The sequence below is a fragment of the Coregonus lavaretus genome (genome assembly GCF_964263955.1).
Source record: "Coregonus lavaretus genome assembly, contig: HAP1_SCAFFOLD_1978, whole genome shotgun sequence".
NCBI lineage: Eukaryota > Metazoa > Chordata > Actinopteri > Salmoniformes > Salmonidae > Coregonus > Coregonus lavaretus.
The window spans coordinates 67321-87795 of NW_028162503.1; the positions used below are offsets into that span (position 1 = coordinate 67321).

At 49.9% G+C, this 20475-nt stretch overlaps 1 protein-coding gene across 1 annotated transcript in view; it reads left to right on the top strand.

Moving 5' to 3' along the window:
• Positions 1–16449, top strand: part of LOC311119193 (CCR4-NOT transcription complex subunit 4-like) — a gene marked incomplete at its 3' end in the record, with an annotated part of 78225 nt that extends 61776 nt beyond the window's left edge. Inside the window, exons 11-12 of the mRNA XM_084193927.1 lie at positions 221–865; positions 16126–16449. Coding sequence (XP_084050053.1) covers positions 221–865; positions 16126–16449 — 969 coding nt within the window. The remainder of the gene's footprint in view (positions 1–220; positions 866–16125) is intronic.
• Positions 16450–20475: the final 4026 nt, after the last annotated feature.

Sequence of the window (20475 nt, forward strand, 5' to 3'; positions counted from 1 at the left end):
GCCTAGTGATGAGGCAGTCTAGCCTGGTGATGAGGCAGTCTAGCCTGGTGATGAGGCAGTCTAGCCTGGTGATGAGGTCTTGTTTGTTTGTGTATGAATGAGAGGAGTTAAAAGCTTTTTCTCTGTTAAACATGACATCACTAATATCTAGCTCTTCCCTCCCTCTCTCCCCCCCCATCTCTCTCCCCCCCTCTCTCCCCCCCCATCTCTCCTCCTCCAGATACCATCCCAGTATCGTCCTCAACAGACTGGCAGGCAGCGTTCGGCTTCGGCTCATCCAAACAACAGACCTCAGAAGACGACCTGGGATTTGATCCCTTCGACATCACCCGTAAAGCCCTGGAGGACCTCATAGAGAAGGAGCTCAGCATTCAGGACAGCCTCCCGTCTCTGTCCCTCTCCCCTGGTCCCTTCTACCCCCACCACTCACTCCTCTCCTCTCTACCCACCAAAACTGGCCCTGGTCCCCCTGGAGGGCTGATATCCCATAACCACTTCTCTGGGCTGAACTCTGGTCTGTCTGGTTTCAGTAGTAATCACAGCTTCTCCCAGATGCACCACCAGCACCACCACCACCCTCAACAACGGGCTGTCTATAACTCCTTCAGCTTCCCCGGACAGCCGCCACCTTCATCCTCCTCCTCCTCCTCCTCCTCGTCTTCATCATCACAGACCAACCGTCACCCCTGGATGACGTCCTCCACAGCTGTAGCCCCGACACGCAATAGCTTCACGACGCACTTCGGCGGCAACCACACGCCGTCTGCCTCGGTGTCACAACACAGCAGCTTCCTGGACCTGATGCTGCCCAGTAGGTCCAATATGCATCACCACAGTACAGGGCTGGGAGGCATCGCCATGGCAGGTAATACATACCATAATAATATATACAGTGCATTCAGACCCCTTGACTTTTTCCACATTTTGTTACGTTACAGCCTTATTCTAAAATGGATTAAATAGTTTTTTCCCCCTTATCAATCTACACACAATACCCCATAATGACAAAGCAAAAACAGGTTTTTAGAAATGTTTGCTAATTTATATTTAAAAATAAATAAATGATATCACGTTTACATACGTATTCAGACCCTTTACTCAGTACTTTGTTGAAGCACCTTTGGCAGCGATTACAGCCTCGAGTCTTCTTTGGTATGACGCTACAAGCTTGGCACACCTGTATTTGGGGAGTTTCTCCCATTCTTCTCTGCAGATCCTCTCAAGCTCTGTCAGGTTGGATAGGGAGCGTTGCTGCACAGCTATTTTCAGGTCTCTCCAGAGATGTTCGATCAGGTTCAAGTCCAGGCTCTGGCTGGGCCACTCAAGGACATTCACAGACTTGTCCCGAAGCCACTCCTGTGTTGTCTTGGCTGTGTGCTAAGGTTCATTGTTCTTTCGGAAGGTGAACCTTTGCCCCAAGTCTGAGGTCCTGAGCGCTCTGGAGCAAGTTTTCATCAAGGATTTCTCTGTACTTTGCTCCGTTCATCTTTCCCGCAATCCTGACTAGTCTCCTAGTCCCTGCCGCTGAAAAACATCCCCACAGCATGATGCTGCCATCACCATGCTTCACCGTAGGGATGGTGCCAGATTTCCTCCAGACGTGACGCTTGGCATTCAGGCCAAAGAGTTCAATTTTGGTTTCATCAGACCAGAGAATCTTGTTTCACGTGGTGTGACAGACCTTTAGGTGCCTTTTGGCAAACTCCAAGCGGGCTGTCATGTGCTTTTTACCGAGGAGTGGCTTCCGTCTGGCCACTCTACCATAAAGGCCTGATTGGTGGAGTGCTGCAGAGATGGTTGTCCTTCTGGAAGGTTCTCCCATCTCCACAGAGGAACTCTAGAGCTCTGTCAGAGTGACCATCGGGTTCTTGGTCACCTCCCTGACCAAGGCCCTTCTCCCCCGATTGCTCAGTTTGGCTGGGCGCCCAGCTCTGAGAAGAGTCTTGGTGGTTCCAAACTTCTTCCATTTAAGAATGATGGAGGCCACAGTGTTCTCTGGGACCTTCAATGCTGCAGAAATGTTTTGGTACCCTTCCCCAGATCTGTGCCTCGACACAATCCTGTCTCGGAGCTCTACGGACAATTCCTTCGACCTCATGGCTTGGTTTTTGCTCTGACATGCACTGTTAACTGTGGGACCTTATATAGACAGTTGTGTACCTTTCCAAATCATGTCCAATCAATTGGATTTACCACAGGTGGACTCCAATCAAGTTGTAGAAACATCTCAAGGATGATCAATGGAAACAGGATGCAACTGAGCTCAATTTCGAGTCTCATAGCAAAGGGTCTGAATACTTATGTAAATAAAGTATTTCTGTTTTTTGTTTTTAATACATTTGCAAAAAATTACTCAACCTGTTTTCACTTTGTCGTTATAGGGTATTGTGTGTAGGTTGCTGAGGATTTTTATTTATTGAATCAATTTTAGAATAAGGCTGTAACTTAACAATGTGGAAAAAGTCAAGGAGTCTGATTACTTTCCAAAGACACTGTATGTATATGTTTATGTATGTGTGTGTATATATATATATATATATATATATATATATATATATATATATATATATATATATATATATACATACATACATACATACATACATACATACATACATACATACATACATACATACATACATACATACATACATACATACATACATACATACATACATACATACATACATACAGTACCAGTCAAAAGTTTGGACACACCTACTCATTCCAGGGTTTTTCTTTATTTTTACTATTTTCTACATTGTAGAATAATAGTGAAGACATCAAAACTATGAAATAACACATATGGAATCATGTTGTAACCAAAAAAGTGTTAAACAAATCAAAATATATTTTATATTTGAGACTCTTCAAATAGCCACCCTTTGCCTTGATGACAGCTTTGGACACTCTTGGCATTCTCTCAACCAGCTTCACCTGGAATGCTTTTCCAACAGTCTTGAAGGAGTTCCCACATATGCTGAGCACTTATTGGCTGCTTTTCCTTCACTCTGTGGTCCAACTCATCCCAAACCATCTCAATTGGGTTGAGGTCGGGTGGAGTCACCAGACCAAAGGACACATTTCCAGGTCTAATGTCCGTTGCTCGTGTTTCTTATTTGGGCTGTTCTTGCCATAATATGGACTTTTACCAAATAGGGCTATCTTCTGTATACCCCCCCTACCTTGTCACAACACAACTGAATGGCTCAAATGCATTAAGAAGGAAATAAATTCCACAAGTTAACTTTTAACAAGGCACACCTGTTAATTGAAATGCATTCCAGGTGACTACCTCATGAAGCTGGTTGAGAGAATGCCAAGAGTGTTCAAAGCTGTCATCAAGGCAAAGGGTGGCTACTTTGAACAATATTTTGATTTGTTTAACACATTTTTGGTTACTACATGATTCCGTATGTGTTATTTCATAGTTTTGATGTCTTCACTATTATTATTATGTAGAAAATAGTAAAAAATAAAGAAAAACCCTGGAATGAGTAGGTGTGTCCAAACCTTTGACTGGTACTGTATATGTATGTGTGTGTGTATATATATATATATATATATATATATATATACACACATACTGTTCTAGCCTGTATGGGAAATTAGACATTGTTATGTGAACAGTAATTAAGCTTAATCTTCTACATGCCGTGTCGCGTTATTCAAGTGTGTTCACTGGTTTAGCATGTTGGGGCTAAGGTAACATGATGGAGCCCAGACTCCCAGTAACATGATGGAGCCCAGACTCCCAGTAACATGATGGAGCCCAGACTCCCAGTAACATGATGGAGCCCAGACTCCCAGTAACATGATGGAGCCCAGACTCCCAGTAACATGATGGAGCCCAGACTCCCAGTAACATGATGGAGCCCAGACTCCCAGTAACATGATGGAGCCCAGACTCCCAGTAACATGATGGAGCCCAGACTCCCAGTAACATGATGGAGCCCAGACTCCCAGTAACATGATGGAGCCCAGACTCCCAGTAACATGATGGAGCCCAGACTCCCAGTGCAGGCTAAGGTAACATGATGGAGCCCAGACTCCCAGTGCAGGCTAAGGTAACATGATGGAGCCCAGACTCCCAGTGCAGGCTAAGGTAACATGATGGAGCCCAGACTCCCAGTAACATGATGGAGTCCAGACTCCCAGTGCAGGCTAAGGTAACATGATGGAGCCCAGACTCCCAGTGCAGGCTAAGGTAACATGATGGAGCCCAGACTCCCAGTGCAGGCTAAGGTAACATGATGGAGCCCAGACTCCCAGTGCAGGCTAAGGTAACATGATGGAGTCCAGACTCCCAGTGCAGGCTAAGGTAACATGATGGAGTCCAGACTCCCAGTGCAGGCTAAGGTAACATGATGGAGCCCAGACTCCCAGTGCAGGCTAAGGTAACATGATGGAGTCCAGACTCCCAGTGCAGGCTAAGGTAACATGATGGAGCCCAGACTCCCAGTAACATGATGGAGTCCAGACTCCCAGTGCAGGCTAAGGTAACATGATGGAGTCCAGACTCCCAGTGCAGGCTAAGGTAACATGATGGAGTCCAGACTCCCAGTGCAGGCTAAGGTAACATGATGGAGCCCAGACTCCCAGTGCAGGCTAAGGTAACATGATGGAGCCCAGACTCCCAGTGCAGGCTAAGGTAACATGATGGAGCCCAGACTCCCAGTAACATGATGGAGCCCAGACTCCCAGTAACATGATGGAGCCCAGACTCCCAGTGCAGGCTAAGTGGAGTAGCCATATTGGGTGCTATAAGGGGTCATCGGCCGCGCAGACAGACAGTTGATCCATGGGACACATTTGACAGAAGTACTGAACTGTTTTTCCATGTTCTAGTATTGGAAAAAGTACAGAAGATTCCGTATACCATGCAACACTCATTTGATGTCTGAAATATAGAGAGTAAGAATGACTTGGGGGGTAATGTCTGAAATATAGACCACAAGAAGGACTTGGGGATAATGTCTGAAATATAAACCACAAGAAGGACTTGGGGATAATGTCTGAAATATAGGCCACAAGAATGACTTGGGGATAATGTATGAAATATAACCAGTGAGAAGGACTTGGAAATAAATGTATGAAATATACAGCAGTATAGATGCATGTTGTGCTTTGGTAAAGGGGATATACTTTTAGTCAGTAAGCATCCACGATCCAAACTAACCTTTTCACAGTAGAGATATAGAATACTGTCAGTGGTAGCTGTGACTCAAAAAGCCCAACCCTGCAGCTGCAACTCATGCAAACAATCCCATGAGGTCATTGAAGTGCATTGCATTGTGGGTAAGTAATACATGAGAGAGATGACCACTGGGGGGCAGCACATGATTACCGTAGTGTAAGTGTAGTGGCTGGAATGACCATCAGAATAGAACAGGCTGACCCAGTCAGCCAACAGTATAGAAGACGTCATGGGCTGTTTAATGCCAGGGTCATATGTAAAGACGATGTATCACTTTTTGGGTACAGAGCTTTGAAATAACGTATATCAAATTGATCAGAGTCTAATGCCTATGGTTAGGTAGTTGATCTGCTACAATCCATCTTTCTCTCTGACTGACTGTACTGTGGAAGAACAGAAACAAACACGTTTAGCGGATCACCTCCCTCTCGCTCCTCATTCGTCCACCTGCTCTTTATTTGGCTGTTGCTGACCCAGCTCTGCTCTCTGGTTGGCTGCCCAGAAGACATGGTCAGCTGTCATTGGCCAGTTCCTCTCTCAACCCCCCGCCCCCCCGTTACTGTGTCTGAAATGACACCTATTCCCTATACAGCGTAACAGCGTTTGACGGTGAGTGCTGCTCCTCTCCGCTCCTCCGTTTACCTCAGCAGCTCCTCCCCTCCTCTGCTCTCCTCCACTCTCCTCCGCTCCCCTCCTCTGCTCTCCTCCACTCTCCTCCTCTCCCCTCCTCTGCTCTTCTCCTCTCCCCTCCTCTACTCTCCTCCTCTCCCCTCCTCTACTCTCCTCCTCTCCCCTCCTCTCCTCCTCTCCCCTCTCCCCTCCTCTCCCCTCCTCTCCTCTCCTCTCCTCTCCTCTCCTCTCCTCTCCTCTCCTCTCCTCTCCTCTCCTCTCCTCTCCTCTCCTCTCCTCTCCTCTCCTCTCCTCTCCTCTCCTCTCCTCTCCTCTCCTCTCCTCTTCTCTCCCCTCCTCTCCCCTCCTCTACTCTCCTCCTCTCCCCTCCTCTCCTCCTCTCCCCTCCTCTCCCCTCCTCTCCTCTCCTCTCCCCTCCTCTCTCCTCCTCTCCCCTCCTCCCCTCCTCTCCCCTCCTCTCCCCTCCTCTCCTCTCCTCTCCTCCTCTCCTCTCCTCTCCTCTCCTCTCCTCTCCTCTCCTCTCCTCTCCTCTCCTCTCCTCTCCTCTCCTCTCCCCTCCAAGATAAATGAGGTCTAAATGTAAAGGGATGTGTTTTTTGGGTCAGGCCAGACACATACGCTACACAGCGACTCAGAAACACCCAGAGTCCCTATGCTCTAGTCTGTATGGTTATTGGTGTGGAATATTTGGGGTCCTCTCTGAAGTTCTGGAGACTTCAATAGACCCAGACCCGCTTCTGATAATCCTGGGAGTGTCCGACTCCCTAAACGGATTAACCAACTCCCAAAAACAACTCTTACAGTCTCATCTCGGCAAAAAAAATAATATTGTTGTTTTGGAAAAGGAGGGAAGCGCCCTCTACCAAATTATGGCTCAGCGAAGTGGCAAAAACTGTACACTTAGAAATAATTAGATATATTCTGAACAATAAATTATCAACATTTGATCAAATCTGGCAGCCTTTCCTCTCTTACCTGGACCAGTCGGTGCTGTGAATTTGTACTTTTTAACGCACTCTCAATTGTCATATTTATATATGCCTTTGGGCAGCGTGTGCTGGCCCCGACACTCGAGCAGTCGGGAGGGGAATAGGGTGGAATAGGGGGGGAGGGGGGGAGGGGGGGGGGTTACATCTACCCTTTTTCTTTCTACCTGTCCCTGTTCTGTATGTCGTGTTTTGTAATATTTGTTTTGTGTCCAGAACTCTGGGTCTTATTGTTCATGTCTGTTCTCTTATGTTTAGATAAGAACTGTACACATGTCTTTCATACCTATACACCATTCTTGTGTGTGTTCAATAAAAAATATTTGAACAGAAACACCCAGAGTGCATCCCAAATGGTACCCTATTCGCCACACAGTGCATTACTTTTGACCGTAGGGAATAGGGTGCCGTTTTTGGGATGCATCCCAAAGCCTTAGCTCACTGTGACTCACTCTGGCTGGCAGGGCTAGCTCGGTGTGTCTGGCTGGCAGGGCTAGCTCGGTGTGTCTGGCTGGCAGGGTTAGCTCGGTGTGTCTGGCTGGCAGGGCTAGCTCGGTGTGTCTGGCTGGCAGGGCTAGCTCGGTGTGTCTGGCTGGCAGGGCTAGCTCGGTGTGTCTGGCTGGCAGGGCTAGCTCGGTGTGTCTGGCTGGCAGGGCTAGCTCGGTGTGTCTGGCTGGCAGGGCTAGCTCGGTGTGTCTGGCTGGCGGGGCTGGCTCTGTGTGTCTGGCTGGTAGGGCTAGCTCTGTGTGTCTGGCTGGCAGGGCTAGCTCGGTGTGTCTGGCTGGCAGGGCTAGCTCTGTGTGTCTGGCTGGCAGGGCTAGCTCGGTGTGTCTGGCTGGCGGGGCTGGCTCTGTGTGTCTGGCTGGTAGGGCTAGCTCGGTGTGTCTGGCTGGCAGGGCTAGCTCGGTGTGTCTGGCTGGCTGGGCTAGCTCGGTGTGTCTGGCTGGCTGGGCTAGCTCGGTGTGTCTGGCTGGCAGGGCTAGCTCGGTGTGTCTGGCTGGCAGGGCTAGCTCGGTGTGTCTGGCTGGCAGGGCTAGCTCGGTGTGTCTGGCTGGCAGGGCTAGCTCGGTGTGTCTGGCTGGCAGGGCTAGCTCGGTGTGTCTGGCTGGCAGGGCTAGCTCGGTGTGTCTGGCTGGCAGGGCTAGCTCTGTGTGTCTGGCTGGCAGGGCTAGCTCGGTGTGTCTGGCTGGCAGGGCTAGCTCGGTGTGTCTGGCTGGCAGGGCTAGCTCGGTGTGTCTGGCTGGCAGGGCTAGCTCGGTGTGTCTGGCTGGCAGGGCTAGCTCGGTGTGTCTGGCTGGCAGGGCTAGCTCGGTGTGTCTGGCTGGCAGGGCTAGCTCGGTGTGTCTGGCTGGAAGGGCTAGCTCGGTGTGTCTGGCTGGCAGGGCTAGCTCTGTGTGTCTGGCTGGCAGGGCTAGCTCGGTGTGTCTGGCTGGCAGGGCTAGCTCGGTGTGTCTGGCTGGCAGGGCTAGCTCGGTGTGTCTGGCTGGCAGGGCTAGCTCGGTGTGTCTGGCTGGCAGGGCTAGCTCGGTGTGTCTGGCTGGCAGGGCTAGCTCGGTGTGTCTGGCTGGCAGGGCTAGCTCGGTGTGTCTGGCTGGCAGGGCTAGCTCGGTGTGTCTGGCTGGCAGGGCTAGCTCGGTGTGTCTGGCTGGCAGGGCTAGCTCGGTGTGTCTGGCTGGCAGGGCTAGCGCGGTGTGTCTGGCTGGCAGGGCTAGCTCGGTGTGTCTGGCTGGCAGGGCTAGCTCGGTGTGTCTGGCTGGCAGGGCTAGCTCGGTGTGTCTGGCTGGCAGGGCTAGCTCTGTGTGTCTGGCTGGCAGGGCTAGCTCGGTGTGTCTGGCTGGCAGGGCTAGCTCGGTGTGTCTGGCTGGCAGGGCTAGCTCGGTGTGTCTGGCTGGCAGGGCTAGCTCGGTGTGTCTGGCTGGCGGGGCTAGCTCGGTGTGTCTGGCTGGCGGGGCTAGCTCGGTGTGTCTGGCTGGCGGGGCTAGCTCGGTGTGTCTGGCTGGCAGGGCTAGCTCGGTGTGTCTGGCTGGCAGGGCTAGCTCGGTGTGTCTGGCTGGCAGGGCTGGCTCTGTGTGTCTGGCTGGCGGGGCTAGCTCGGTGTGTCTGGCTGGCAGGGCTAGCTCGGTGTGTCTGGCTGGCAGGGCTAGCTCGGTGTGTCTGGCTGGCAGGGCTAGCGCGGTGTGTCTGGCTGGCAGGGCTAGCTCGGTGTGTCTGGCTGGCAGGGCTAGCTCGGTGTGTCTGGCTGGCAGGGCTAGCTCGGTGTGTCTGGCTGGCAGGGCTAGCTCGGTGTGTCTGGCTGGCAGGGCTAGCTCGGTGTGTCTGGCTGGCAGGGCTAGCTCGGTGTGTCTGGCTGGCAGGGCTAGCTCGGTGTGTCTGGCTGGCAGGGCTAGCTCGGTGTGTCTGGCTGGCAGGGCTGGCTCGGTGTGTCTGGCTGGCAGGGCTAGCTCTGTGTGTCTGGCTGGCAGGGCTAGCTCTGTGTGTCTGGCTGGCAGGGCTAGCTCGGTGTGTCTGGCTGGCAGGGCTAGCTCGGTGTGTCTGGCTGGCAGGGCTAGCTCGGTGTGTCTGGCTGGCAGGGCTAGCTCGGTGTGTCTGGCTGGCAGGGCTAGCTCGGTGTGTCTGGCTGGCAGGGCTAGCTCGGTGTGTCTGGCTGGCAGGGCTAGCTCGGTGTGTCTGGCTGGCAGGGCTAGCTCGGTGTGTCTGGCTGGCGGGGCTAGCTCGGTGTGTCTGGCTGGCAGGGCTAGCTCTGTGTGTCTGGCTGGCAGGGCTAGCTCTGTGTGTCTGGCTGGCAGGGCTAGCTCGGTGTGTCTGGCTGGCAGGGCTGGCTCTGTGTGTCTGGCTGACTACGCTATTGAACAGGCTGAACGGACGGAGCGCAACTGGAACATCAGACTCATCAAACGTCCACGTGACTGGGGGGACGACATACGTGTGCTTACAGAGAGAGAGAAGGACACACGCTCCCAAGTCTTTGGTCGGGGATGGTGTGTGTGTGTCAATATTCCCCCAGCACCAGATCTGCCAGTAGTCTCATTACCAGTTTAGCACCAGTGAAGCTATTGCTGCCCAGGTCCAAAGGGTTGTAAAATCAGTTAAATGAGATGGAGGCGTAGCTATGCATAGAGATCCTATTAAATGATCTCATTCCTAATTCTGTATAGCTATATTGGCAGCCAAGCAACCTTTCCCTTCCTAAATAGGAATATCATAAAACAAAGACCAGCCGCGCCTAGCTAATGGCTACATCCCAAAGCCACCCTATTCTCTGGAGCTAGTTGACTGTATAGGGACTAGGGAGTAGGCCTGCTGTTATAGATGCATCCTAATGTGTTAACATTTATTTAATATTGAAGCTCTCTCTCTCTCTGGCTCTCATCTGATAAATAAAACATGACGTAGCTGGTTTTATCTGATGAATAAAACATGACGTGGCTGTTTTTGTGTCTGAGGATACAAATGAAACGACATACTGTAGGTGCTGATAACGCCAGCCGCGCTCCCCTGTCTGTATCTCATGCCTGACTAGCATATTGAAATGAGAGGAAGCAGGTTGGCCGGGGTTGAATGGACATCACAGCCGGGGTACTGAGCTCAACTGGAGGCTTGACGTTATGTTTTAGAGAGGAGGTCGTCGTCGTCTCTCCTGATTTGATCAGTCAAGTGTTTTTCTTGACACTGCGAGATCTTCTCCCTGCGTTGGTTGTCCAGTTGGGAGGCATCCTAGCTCTTGCTGACGTTGACGTTGATGGACCACCCTAACGTTGGCTATTTCATAGTACTGCTAAGATGGGCCACACAACATTAGTACTATACTGAAGAAAAATATAAACACAACCGTTTCAACGATTTTACTGAGTTACAGTTCATAGAAGGGAATCAGTCAATGGAAATAAATAAATTAAGCCCTAATCTATGGATTTCACATGACTGGGCAGGGGTTTGCCTGGGAGGGCAGGCCTAGCCAATCAGAATCCGTTTTTCCACCACAAAAGGGGTTTATTACAGACAGAAATACTCCTCAGTTTCATCAGCTGTCCGGGTGGCTGGTCTCAGACGATGAAGACGTGAAGAAGCCGGATGTGGCGGTCCCGGGTTGGCGTGGTTACACGTGGTCAGCGGTTGTGAGGCCGGTTGGACGTACTGCCAAATTCTCTAAAACAACGTTGGATGTGGCTTATGGTAGAGAAATGAACATTCAATTCTTTATGGCAACAGCTCTGGTGGACATTACCTGCAGTCAGCATGCCAGTTGCGCGCTCCCTCAAAACTTGAGACATCTGTGGCATTGAGTGTTGTGGGGGGGGAAAAATGCACATTTTAGAGGCCTTTTATTGTCCCCAGCACAAGGTGCACCTGTGTAATGATCATGCTGATTTCTATGGTCATATTTTGGCAAGGCTACTTTGAAACAAGGGAACACATGCTTTATAAAATGATTTGAAAACAACCCAGGTTTTAAATAGTTAAGTTGATGGTTAGATAAATAGTTTCAAAACGCTGACCACCTCCGCTCAAATTCAAGATGGGCGACGTGCTCTACGCAACAGGCACTCTCCTTCACTCTCCGGTCTTGTGACCATTTTTAATCTGAACGAATGGTGCCTGGAGTATGTCGACAGAATCAAGCCTTTTTAGAAATGACTGTTATCCTTCATTATATTTGTCAATCATGACTGGCCTGCATTTATGTAACTAAAAGTCTCATTTTAAAGTTTTGGCTCCATTTTCTGGCTCCTCGCTAATGTCAGCATGGGTTTGGACGTGAGGCTGTAGCCAATATGCATATCACCTACGCTATGTATAATAATATACCATTTAGCAGACGCTTTTATCCAAATATCATCTTTTATACTTTAATCCATACTTTTTTTGTGTATGACATGTAGGCTTTTTATTTATTTATGTAGGACTACATGAAAACTAGAGTGGAATATTATTCCAATGTTTTGCCTTGCTGATCCAATTCTGATCGGAGTAATTGTTTGATATTGTGTTTTTTATATATCTATATTCTTCTTGTCCAGGACAAGAGGACAAGCTTTAACGTCGAGCCCTGCACATCTATAAACTGTCTGGGAGATAGTTATACATTTTACATTTTAGTCATTTAGCAGACGCTCTTATCCAGAGCGACTTACAGGAGCAATTTAGGGTTAAGTGCCTTGCTCAAGGGCACATCGACATATTTTTCACCTAGTCGGCTCGGGGATTAGAACCAGCGACCTTTCGGTTACTGGCACAACGCTCTTAACCACTAAGCTACCTGCCGCCCCAGGTACCACATCCACACACTGAGATGAATACACCACATCCAGATACTGAGATGAATACACCACATCCAGATACTGAGATGAATACACCACATCCAGATACTGAGATGAATACACCCCATTGAGATGAATACACCCCATTGAGATGAATACACCACATTGAGATGAATACACCCCATTGAGATGAATACACCCCATAGAGATGAATACACCCAGAGAAGGCACTGCAGACAGCAGCACAGCCCATCCCTCCATCCCTCCCAACAGTCTCCATTTTGAAAGCAGGTGCTGTTGGACTGACCAGCCTCTCATTGTTGTGGTAGTTTAGCCTGCAGTGTTGCGTGTGCTCTGACTGTCAAGTCATAACTCACAGCGAGCCACTGAGCTTTTTGGCTGACATTACTACCCTCCCTCCCAACTCCCCCCAATCCCCCAGCCTCTCTTACAACCACATGATAATTTAGTCAGGTGCATGTTTATACGGGGCAGTTCTCTCCTCCTCCTCCTCCTCTGTGTTGTGTTTTGCTGCGGACAGAGAGTTCAATTACACCTTTGTAGCTTCCCTTCTCCTGGATGCTGTCTGCCTCGCTCCGCTCTGAGGTGTCCCCTGGGATGGCCTGTCCGGCTGAGGATGAAGCCTCATGAACTTTTTGTGAAATATGTCTTTTTTGGGCAGCGGAGGTCGGAGGCAGGGTAGCGTAGGCAGCTAGTTGGTCCTGTGGGTAAAGCTGCAGGGTTACATCACTGTGAATGATGCACAGAGGCAGCTAGTTGGTCCTGTGGGGAAAGCTGGAGGGTTACAGCACTGTGAATGATGCACAGAGGCAGCTGGTTGGTCCTGTGGGGAAAGCTGGAGGGTTACAGCACTGTGAATGATGCACAGAGGCAGCTGGTTGGTCCTGTGGGGAAAGCTGGAGGGTTACAGCACTGTGAATGATGCACAGAGGCAGCTAGTTGGTCCTGTGGGGAAAGCTGGAGGGTTACAGCACTGTGAATGATGCACAGAGGCAGCTAGTTGGTCCTGTGGGGAAAGCTGCAGGGTTACATCACTGTGAATGATGCACAGAGGCAGCTAGTTGGTCCTGTGGGGAAAGCTGGAGGGTTACAGCACTGTGAATGATGCACAGAGGCAGCTGGTTGGTCCTGTGGGGAAAGCTGGAGGGTTACAGCACTGTGAATGATGCACAGAGGCAGCTGGTTGGTCCTGTGGGGAAAGCTGGAGGGTTACAGCACTGTGAATGATGCACAGAGGCAGCTAGTTGGTCCTGTGGGGAAAGCTGGAGGGTTACAGCACTGTGAATGATGCACAGAGGCAGCTGGTTGGTCCTGTGGGGAAAGCTGGAGGGTTACAGCACTGTGAATGATGCACAGAGGCAGCTAGTTGGTCCTGTGGGGAAAGCTGGAGGGTTACAGCACTGTGAATGATGCACAGAGGCAGCTAGTTGGTCCTGTGGGTAAAGCAGGAGGGTTACATCACTGTGAATGATGCACAGAGGCAGCTAGTTGGTCCTGTGGGGAAAGCTGGAGGGTTACAGCACTGTGAATGATGCACAGAGGCAGCTAGTTGGTCCTGTGGGGAAAGCTGGAGGGTTACAGCACTGTGAATGATGCACAGAGGCAGCTAGTTGGTCCTGTGGGTAAAGCAGGAGGGTTACAGCACTGTGAATGATGCACAGAGGCAGCTAGTTGGTCCTGTGGGTTAAAGCAGGAGGGTTACAGCACTGTGAATGATGCACAGAGGCAGCTAGTTGGTCCTGTGGGTTAAAGCTGGAGGGTTACAGCACTGTGAATGATGCACAGAGGCAGCTAGTTGGTCCTGTGGGGAAAGCTGGAGGGTTACAGCAGCTTACCCCCACCTCCTTCCTAACAATCCAACATCAGACTGTGAGACCGAAAGAGGAGAGGCTGTGAGACCGAGGAGAGGCTGTGAGACGGAGGAGAGGCTGTGAGACGGAGGAGAGGCTGTGAGACCGAGGAGAGGCTGTGAGACCGAAAGAGGAGAGGCTGTGAGACCGAAAGAGGAGAGGCTGTGAGACCGAAAGAGGAGAGGCTGTGAGACCGAAAGAGGAGAGGCTGTGAGCCCGAGGAGAGGCTGTGAGACCGAAAGAGGAGAGGCTGTGAGACCGAAAGAGGAGAGGCTGTGAGCCCGAGGAGAGGCTGTGAGCCCGAGGAGAGGCTGTGAGCCCGAGGAGAGGTTGTGAGCCCGAAAGAGGAGAGGCTGTGAGCCCGAAAGAGGAGAGGCTGTGAGGCCGAAAGAGGAGAGGCTGTGAGAGCGAAAGAGGAGAGGCTGTGAGACCGAAAGAGGAGAGGCTGTGAGACCGAAAGAGGAGAGGCTGTGAGACCGAAAGAGGAGAGGCTGTGAGACCGAAAGAGGAGAGGCTGTGAGGCCGAAAGAGGAGAGGCTGTGAGACCGAAAGAGGAGAGGCTGTGAGACCGAAAGAGGAGAGGCTGTGAGACCGAAAGAGGAGAGGCTGTGAGACCGAAAGAGGAGAGGCTGTGAGACCGAGGAGAGGCTGTGAGACAGAAAGAGGAGAGGCTGTGAGACAGAAAGAGGAGAGGCTGTGAGACAGAAAGAGGAGAGGCTGTGAGACAGAAAGAGGAGAGGCTGTGAGACAGAAAGAGGAGAGGCTGTGAGACAGAAAGAGGAGAGGCTGTGAGACAGAAAGAGGAGAGGCTGTGAGACAGAAAGAGGAGAGGCTGTGAGACAGAAAGAGGAGAGGCTGTGAGACGGAGGAGAGGCTGTGAGACGGAGGAGAGGCTGTGAGACGGAGGAGAGGCTGTGAGACCGAGGAGAGGCTGTGATACCGAGGAGAGGCTGTGAGGCCGAAAGATGAGAGGCTGTGAGACAGAGGAGAGGCTGTGAGACCGAGGAGAGGCTGTGAGACGGAGGAGAGGCTGTGAGACGGAGGAGAGGCTGTGAGACGGAGGAGAGGCTGTGAGACGGAGGAGAGGCTGTGAGACGGAGGAGAGGCTGTGAGACGGAGGAGAGGCTGTGAGACGGAGGAGAGGCTGTGAGACCGAGGAGAGGAGAGGCAGCTCATCTCCATCTCCCTCACCACAACGCCTCCTCCCTCACCCCAGGCTCCTCCTCCCTCACCCCAGGCTCCTCCTTCCTCACCCCAGGCTCCTCCTTCCTCACACCAGGCTCCTCCTTCCTCACACCAGGCTCCTCCTTCCTCACACCAGGCTCCTCCTTCCTCACCACAACCCCTCCCTCACCACAACCCCTCCTCCCTCACCCCAGTCTCCTTCTCCCTCACCCCAGTCTCCTTCTCCCTCACCCCAGTCTCCTCCTCCCTCATTCTCTCTCTCTGTCTCTCTCTGTCTCGCTCTCTCTCTCTTTCTGTCTCTCTGTCTCTCTCTCTCTCTCTCTCTCTTTCTCTCTCTCTGTCTCTCACTGTCTCTCACTGTCTCTGTCTCGCTGTCTCTCTCTGTCTCTGTCTCTCTTTCTCTGTCTCTGTCTCTCTCTGTCTCTCACTGTCTCTCACTGTCTCTCACTGTCTCTCACTGTCTCTCACTGTCTCTGTCTCGCTGTCTCTCACTCTCTCTGTCTCTCTCTCTCTCTCTCTCTCTCTCTCTCTGTTTCTCTCTGTCTCTCTCTCTCTCTCTCTCTCTCTCTCTCTCTCTGTCTCTCTGTCTCTCTGTCTCTCTCCTCTCTCTCTCTCTCTCTCTGTGTAATGTTGTGCAGTATAGATATGGAGGAGATTTCTTAGTGTGTTTGTCTTTTTGATAAGTAGTGTAATTTAGTTGGAGTCACAATTTAGTAGCCTAATTGCTATAAAGTGTATGTGTGGTGTTCTTTGGTATGATTATGGTTTTGAGCAGATTGTCTTGATTAGAGTGTCAATGTATTTACATATACTGCATGTTGTCTTTGTTGAATTTTGAATTGACATGAATAGAGTTTTGAGAAGTGGCATCTTTGACTCTCCTGCCCTCTGTGGTCTAAGAGGTTGTTGTGTCTCTGTGTGTCTCTGTGTGTCTGTGTCTCTGTGTGTCTGTGTGTCTCTGTGTGTCTCTGTGTGTCTCTGTGTGTCTCTGTGTGCAGCAGAAAGCAGTGGTGGTGTTGGGGGGGTTTCACTAGATCAGCATAGAAACATTAAGGAGTGCCAGCAGGCCCTTAGGACACTACTGCCAAACATCAACATCAGCTTTGGCGGGCTGCCGCCCAACTCCTCCTCCTCCTCTTCCTCCTCCTCCTCCTCTTCGTCCAGTGTTCACCACACGGGGCCGCCGCTGGGCTTCGGGCCGGGGGCCGGGTCAGTGTCGGGACCAGGGTCTGGTGGTCCGGGGGGCGTGTCACATAGCCTTAGCTGGGACGGGAGCTCTGGGACGGGCACGACCAGCTGGATGGATCCAGCCATCATCACAGGTAACTGGAGGTAGAAACCAATGGGCCTGTAGCATGATCTGGAGCCTGTAGCCAGACACTAGTTAGAATGTAGTTAGCAATGTCCAATAGCAATGTAGCCGCTAGAGACTAACTACTAACATCGCTCAAGTGTAGGTGGGACCTGATCTGGTGTGGTGTGTCTATGGTTAGAAGTGTTCGATTGATGTGTCAACTCTTTGCTAATTGGTTAGAGAGAGAGAGAGAGAGAGAGAGGGAGATTTGCATTCCTTTTAGTTACAAATTCCAATAGCTCTTAAATAATTGTAGTGTTTGCTTGTGGTGGAAGTGGTTCACTAATTTGCAGTTGTGAGTTTTACCGCTAACACAGTGCAGGATCAGAATGGGCATTTATATTGCGCGTGTAATGTGGAAACGTGTTCATGTTGGTTGGACCGACTAACCACAGGCAGGATCAGAGTGGGCATTTATATTGCGCGTGTAATGTGGAAACGTGTTCATGTTGTTTGGACCTACTAACCACAGGCAGGATCAGAATGGGCATTTATATTGCGCGTGTAATTTGGAAACGTGTTCATGTTGGTTGGACCGACTAACCACAGGCAGGATCAGAGTGGGCATTTATATTGCGCGTGTAATGTGGAAACGTGTTCATGTTGTTTGGACCTACTAACCACAGGCAGGATCAGAATGGGCATTTATATTGCGCGTGTAATGTGGAAACGTGTTCATGTTGGTTGGACCGACTAACCACAGGCAGGACTAACATAAAACTCTTGTTTTTAATCTGGTTGATGTGTTATGGCTTTTCCTGCTGTGTGGCACCGGTCCTAAACACGTCTTTATTGGTGTGTCAGTAGAGGTCAAGCTGTGTGTTAGAGGTCGGCCCGGTCAGGCAGGTCCTAAACACTCCTTTAATGGGATGTAGCAGAGGTCAGGCAGGTCCTAAACACTCCTTTAATGGGATGTAGCTGAGGTCAGGCAGGTCCTAAACACTCCTTTAATGGGATGTAGCTGAGGTCAGGCAGGTCCCAAACACTCCTTTAATGGGATGTAGCTGAGGTCAGGCAGGTCCTAAACACTCCTTTAATGGGATGTAGCAGAGGTCAGGCAGGTCCCAAACACTCCTTTAATGGGATGTAGCTGAGGTCAGGCAGGTCCTAAACACTCCTTTAATGGGATGTAGCTGAGGTCAGGCAGGTCCTAAACACTCCTTTAATGGGATGTAGCAGAGGTCAGGCAGGTCCTAAACACTCCTTTAATGGGATGTAGCTGAGGTCAGGCAGGTCCCAAACACTCCTTTAATGGGATGTAGCTGAGGTCAGGCATGTCTGCGGGCAATGGGAGGGGAGTTGCTCTGAGAGGGGAGAGAGTTGGAGAGGAAGGGTGTTTGTGTGTGTGTGTGTGTGTGTGTGTGTGTGTGTGTGGAGGTTGCGTGAGTAATGTAGGTCAGTTGGGGAGAGACCCAGAGGGGAATATTACGTACAGGGTTTGAGGAGTTAGCGAGGCAACTCTTGAGTTCAACTCAGGATAACCAGTTATACGAAAGTGGCTCACCTTTTTTAGCCAGGTACATTTCTATGGCAACAAATCCTTCAGAACTAAGCTTCTCCAGGGCAGGCTTTCTCAGGTCTCACTCCATTTATCCTGAATGAAGTGTCAGAGCTGAAATCAGATTCCCTCCCTTTCACAAAGATTGCATCATCCTCCTCTCCATTTCAGGAAGACTGATTTTAAAATATTTTATTAATCAAATGTTTTTTTAACAAGTGCTGTTAAAATATCACATGACGCATTTGCTTTCCAATCTGTATGTTTTTCGCACGATTGTATTTAGAAATTTGCTGAAGGCAAAACTGACAGCCACAACCAACCATAAACATATATAATCCATAGATGGCAGTTCCCATTCAAGTCGAGACAGGCAGCCATTGCTAGTGTACCAATGGTGTTTTTAACAGTCAAATTACCAGGGCCAGAGGTTCCAAAACCCTTCTATGGATGATGTCTATGGCCACAACACAACAAGCTGTTCCACAGATTAAAGGAGCGATGGGAGTGGGTCGAAATGTGCTCGTGCATGCATTGATAAGCACGCCAAAGACGGCATTATCGATAAGTCATAACATAAAGACGGCACTTCTGAAATAATATTTCACACCATAAGCCTGCTGAATTTACAAGATAACTTTTCTTTCATTTTGATTTTGGCACAAATTTTAAAATGTGGCACCGACGCGCCCATGGATTGATGTTTCAGCATTGTTTGGCGTTCGACTAGCCATGTGAGACACGCAGGCGCAGTTACAAGCCTGCTAGAGTTAGAGGCAGGCGGACGAGCGTTAGCCACCGTCGTAGTACGGATGAAGCCTGAGAGCTGGAATCAATGTGAAGCTAACGGAACCTGGTTAGCTTTAGAAAAACCCGAGTAGATCTAGTGTGCTTCGTAGGATAGCTCTCTGGTATGTTATGTAGTGTTTATGTGGAGTTATGGACAGTGTTTATGTAGTGTTAATGTAGTGTTATGGACAGTGTTTATGTGGAGTTATGGACAGTGTTTATGTGGAGTTATGGACAGTGTTTATGTGGTGTTATGGACAGTGTTTATGTGGTGTTTATGTAGTGTTATGGACAGTGTTTATGTGGAGTTATGGACAGTGTTTATGTGGTGTTATGGACAGTGTTTATGTGGTGTTATGGACAGTGTTTATGTGGTGTTATGGACAGTGTTTATGTGGTGTTATGGACAGTGTTTATGTGGAGATATGGACAGTGTTTATGTAGAGTTATGGACAGTGTTTATGTGGAGTTATGGACAGTGTTTATGTGGAGTTATGGACAGTGTTTATGTGGAGTTATGGACAGTGTTTATGTGGAGTTATGGACAGTGTTTATGTGGAGTTATGGACAGTGTTATGTACAGTGCATTCAGAAAGTATTCAGACCCCTTGACTTTTTCCACATTTTGTTACGTTACAGCCTTATTCTAAAGTTGATTACATTGTTTTTTCCCCCTTATCAATCTACACACAATACCCCATAATGACGAAGCAAAAACTGTTTTTTTATAAATTTTTGCAAATGTATTACAAATAAAAAACGGATATCACATTTACATACGTATTCAGACCCTTTACTCAGTACTTTGTTGAAGCACCTTTGGCAGCGATTACAGCCTCGAGTCTTCTTGGGTATGACGCTACAAGCTTGGCACACCTGTATTTGGGGAGTTTCTCCCATTCTTCTCTGCAGATCCTCACAAGCTCTGTCAGGTTGGATAGGGAGCGTTGCTGCACAGCTATTTTCAGGTCTCTCCAGAGATGTTCGATCGGGTTCAAGTCCAGGCTCTGGCTGGGCCGCTCAAGGACATTCAGAGACTTGTCCCGAAGCCACTCCTGCGTTGTCTTGGCTGTGTGCTTCGGGTCGTTGTCCTGTTGAAAGGTGAACCTTCGCCCCAGTCTGAGGTCCTGAGCGCTCTGGAGCAGGTTTTCATTAAGGATCACTCTGTATTCCGTTCGTCTTTCCCTCGATCCTGACTAGTCTCCCAGTCCCTGCCGCTGAAAAACATATCCACAGCATGATGCTGCCACCACCATGCTTCACCGTAGGGATGGTGCCAGGTTTCCTCCAGACGTGACGCTTGGCATTCAGGCCAAAGAGTTCAATTTTGGTTTCATCAGACCAGAGAATCTTGTTTCACGTGGTGTGACAGACCTTTAGGTGCCTTTTGGCAAACTCCAAGCGGGCTGTCATGTGCTTTTTACCGAGGAGTGGCTTCCGTCTGGCCACTCTACCATATAGGCCTGATTGGTGGAGTGCTGCAGAGATGGTTGTCCTTCTGGAAGGTTCTCCCATCTCCACAGAGGAACTCTGGAGCTCTGTCAGAGTGACCATCGGGTTCTTGGTCACCTCCCTGACCAAGGTCCTTCTCCCCCGATTGCTCAGTTTGGCCGGTCAATTGAATTTACCACAGGTGGACTCCAATCAAGTTGTAGAAACATCTCAAGGATGGTCAGTGGAAACAGGATGCACCTGAGCTCATTTTCG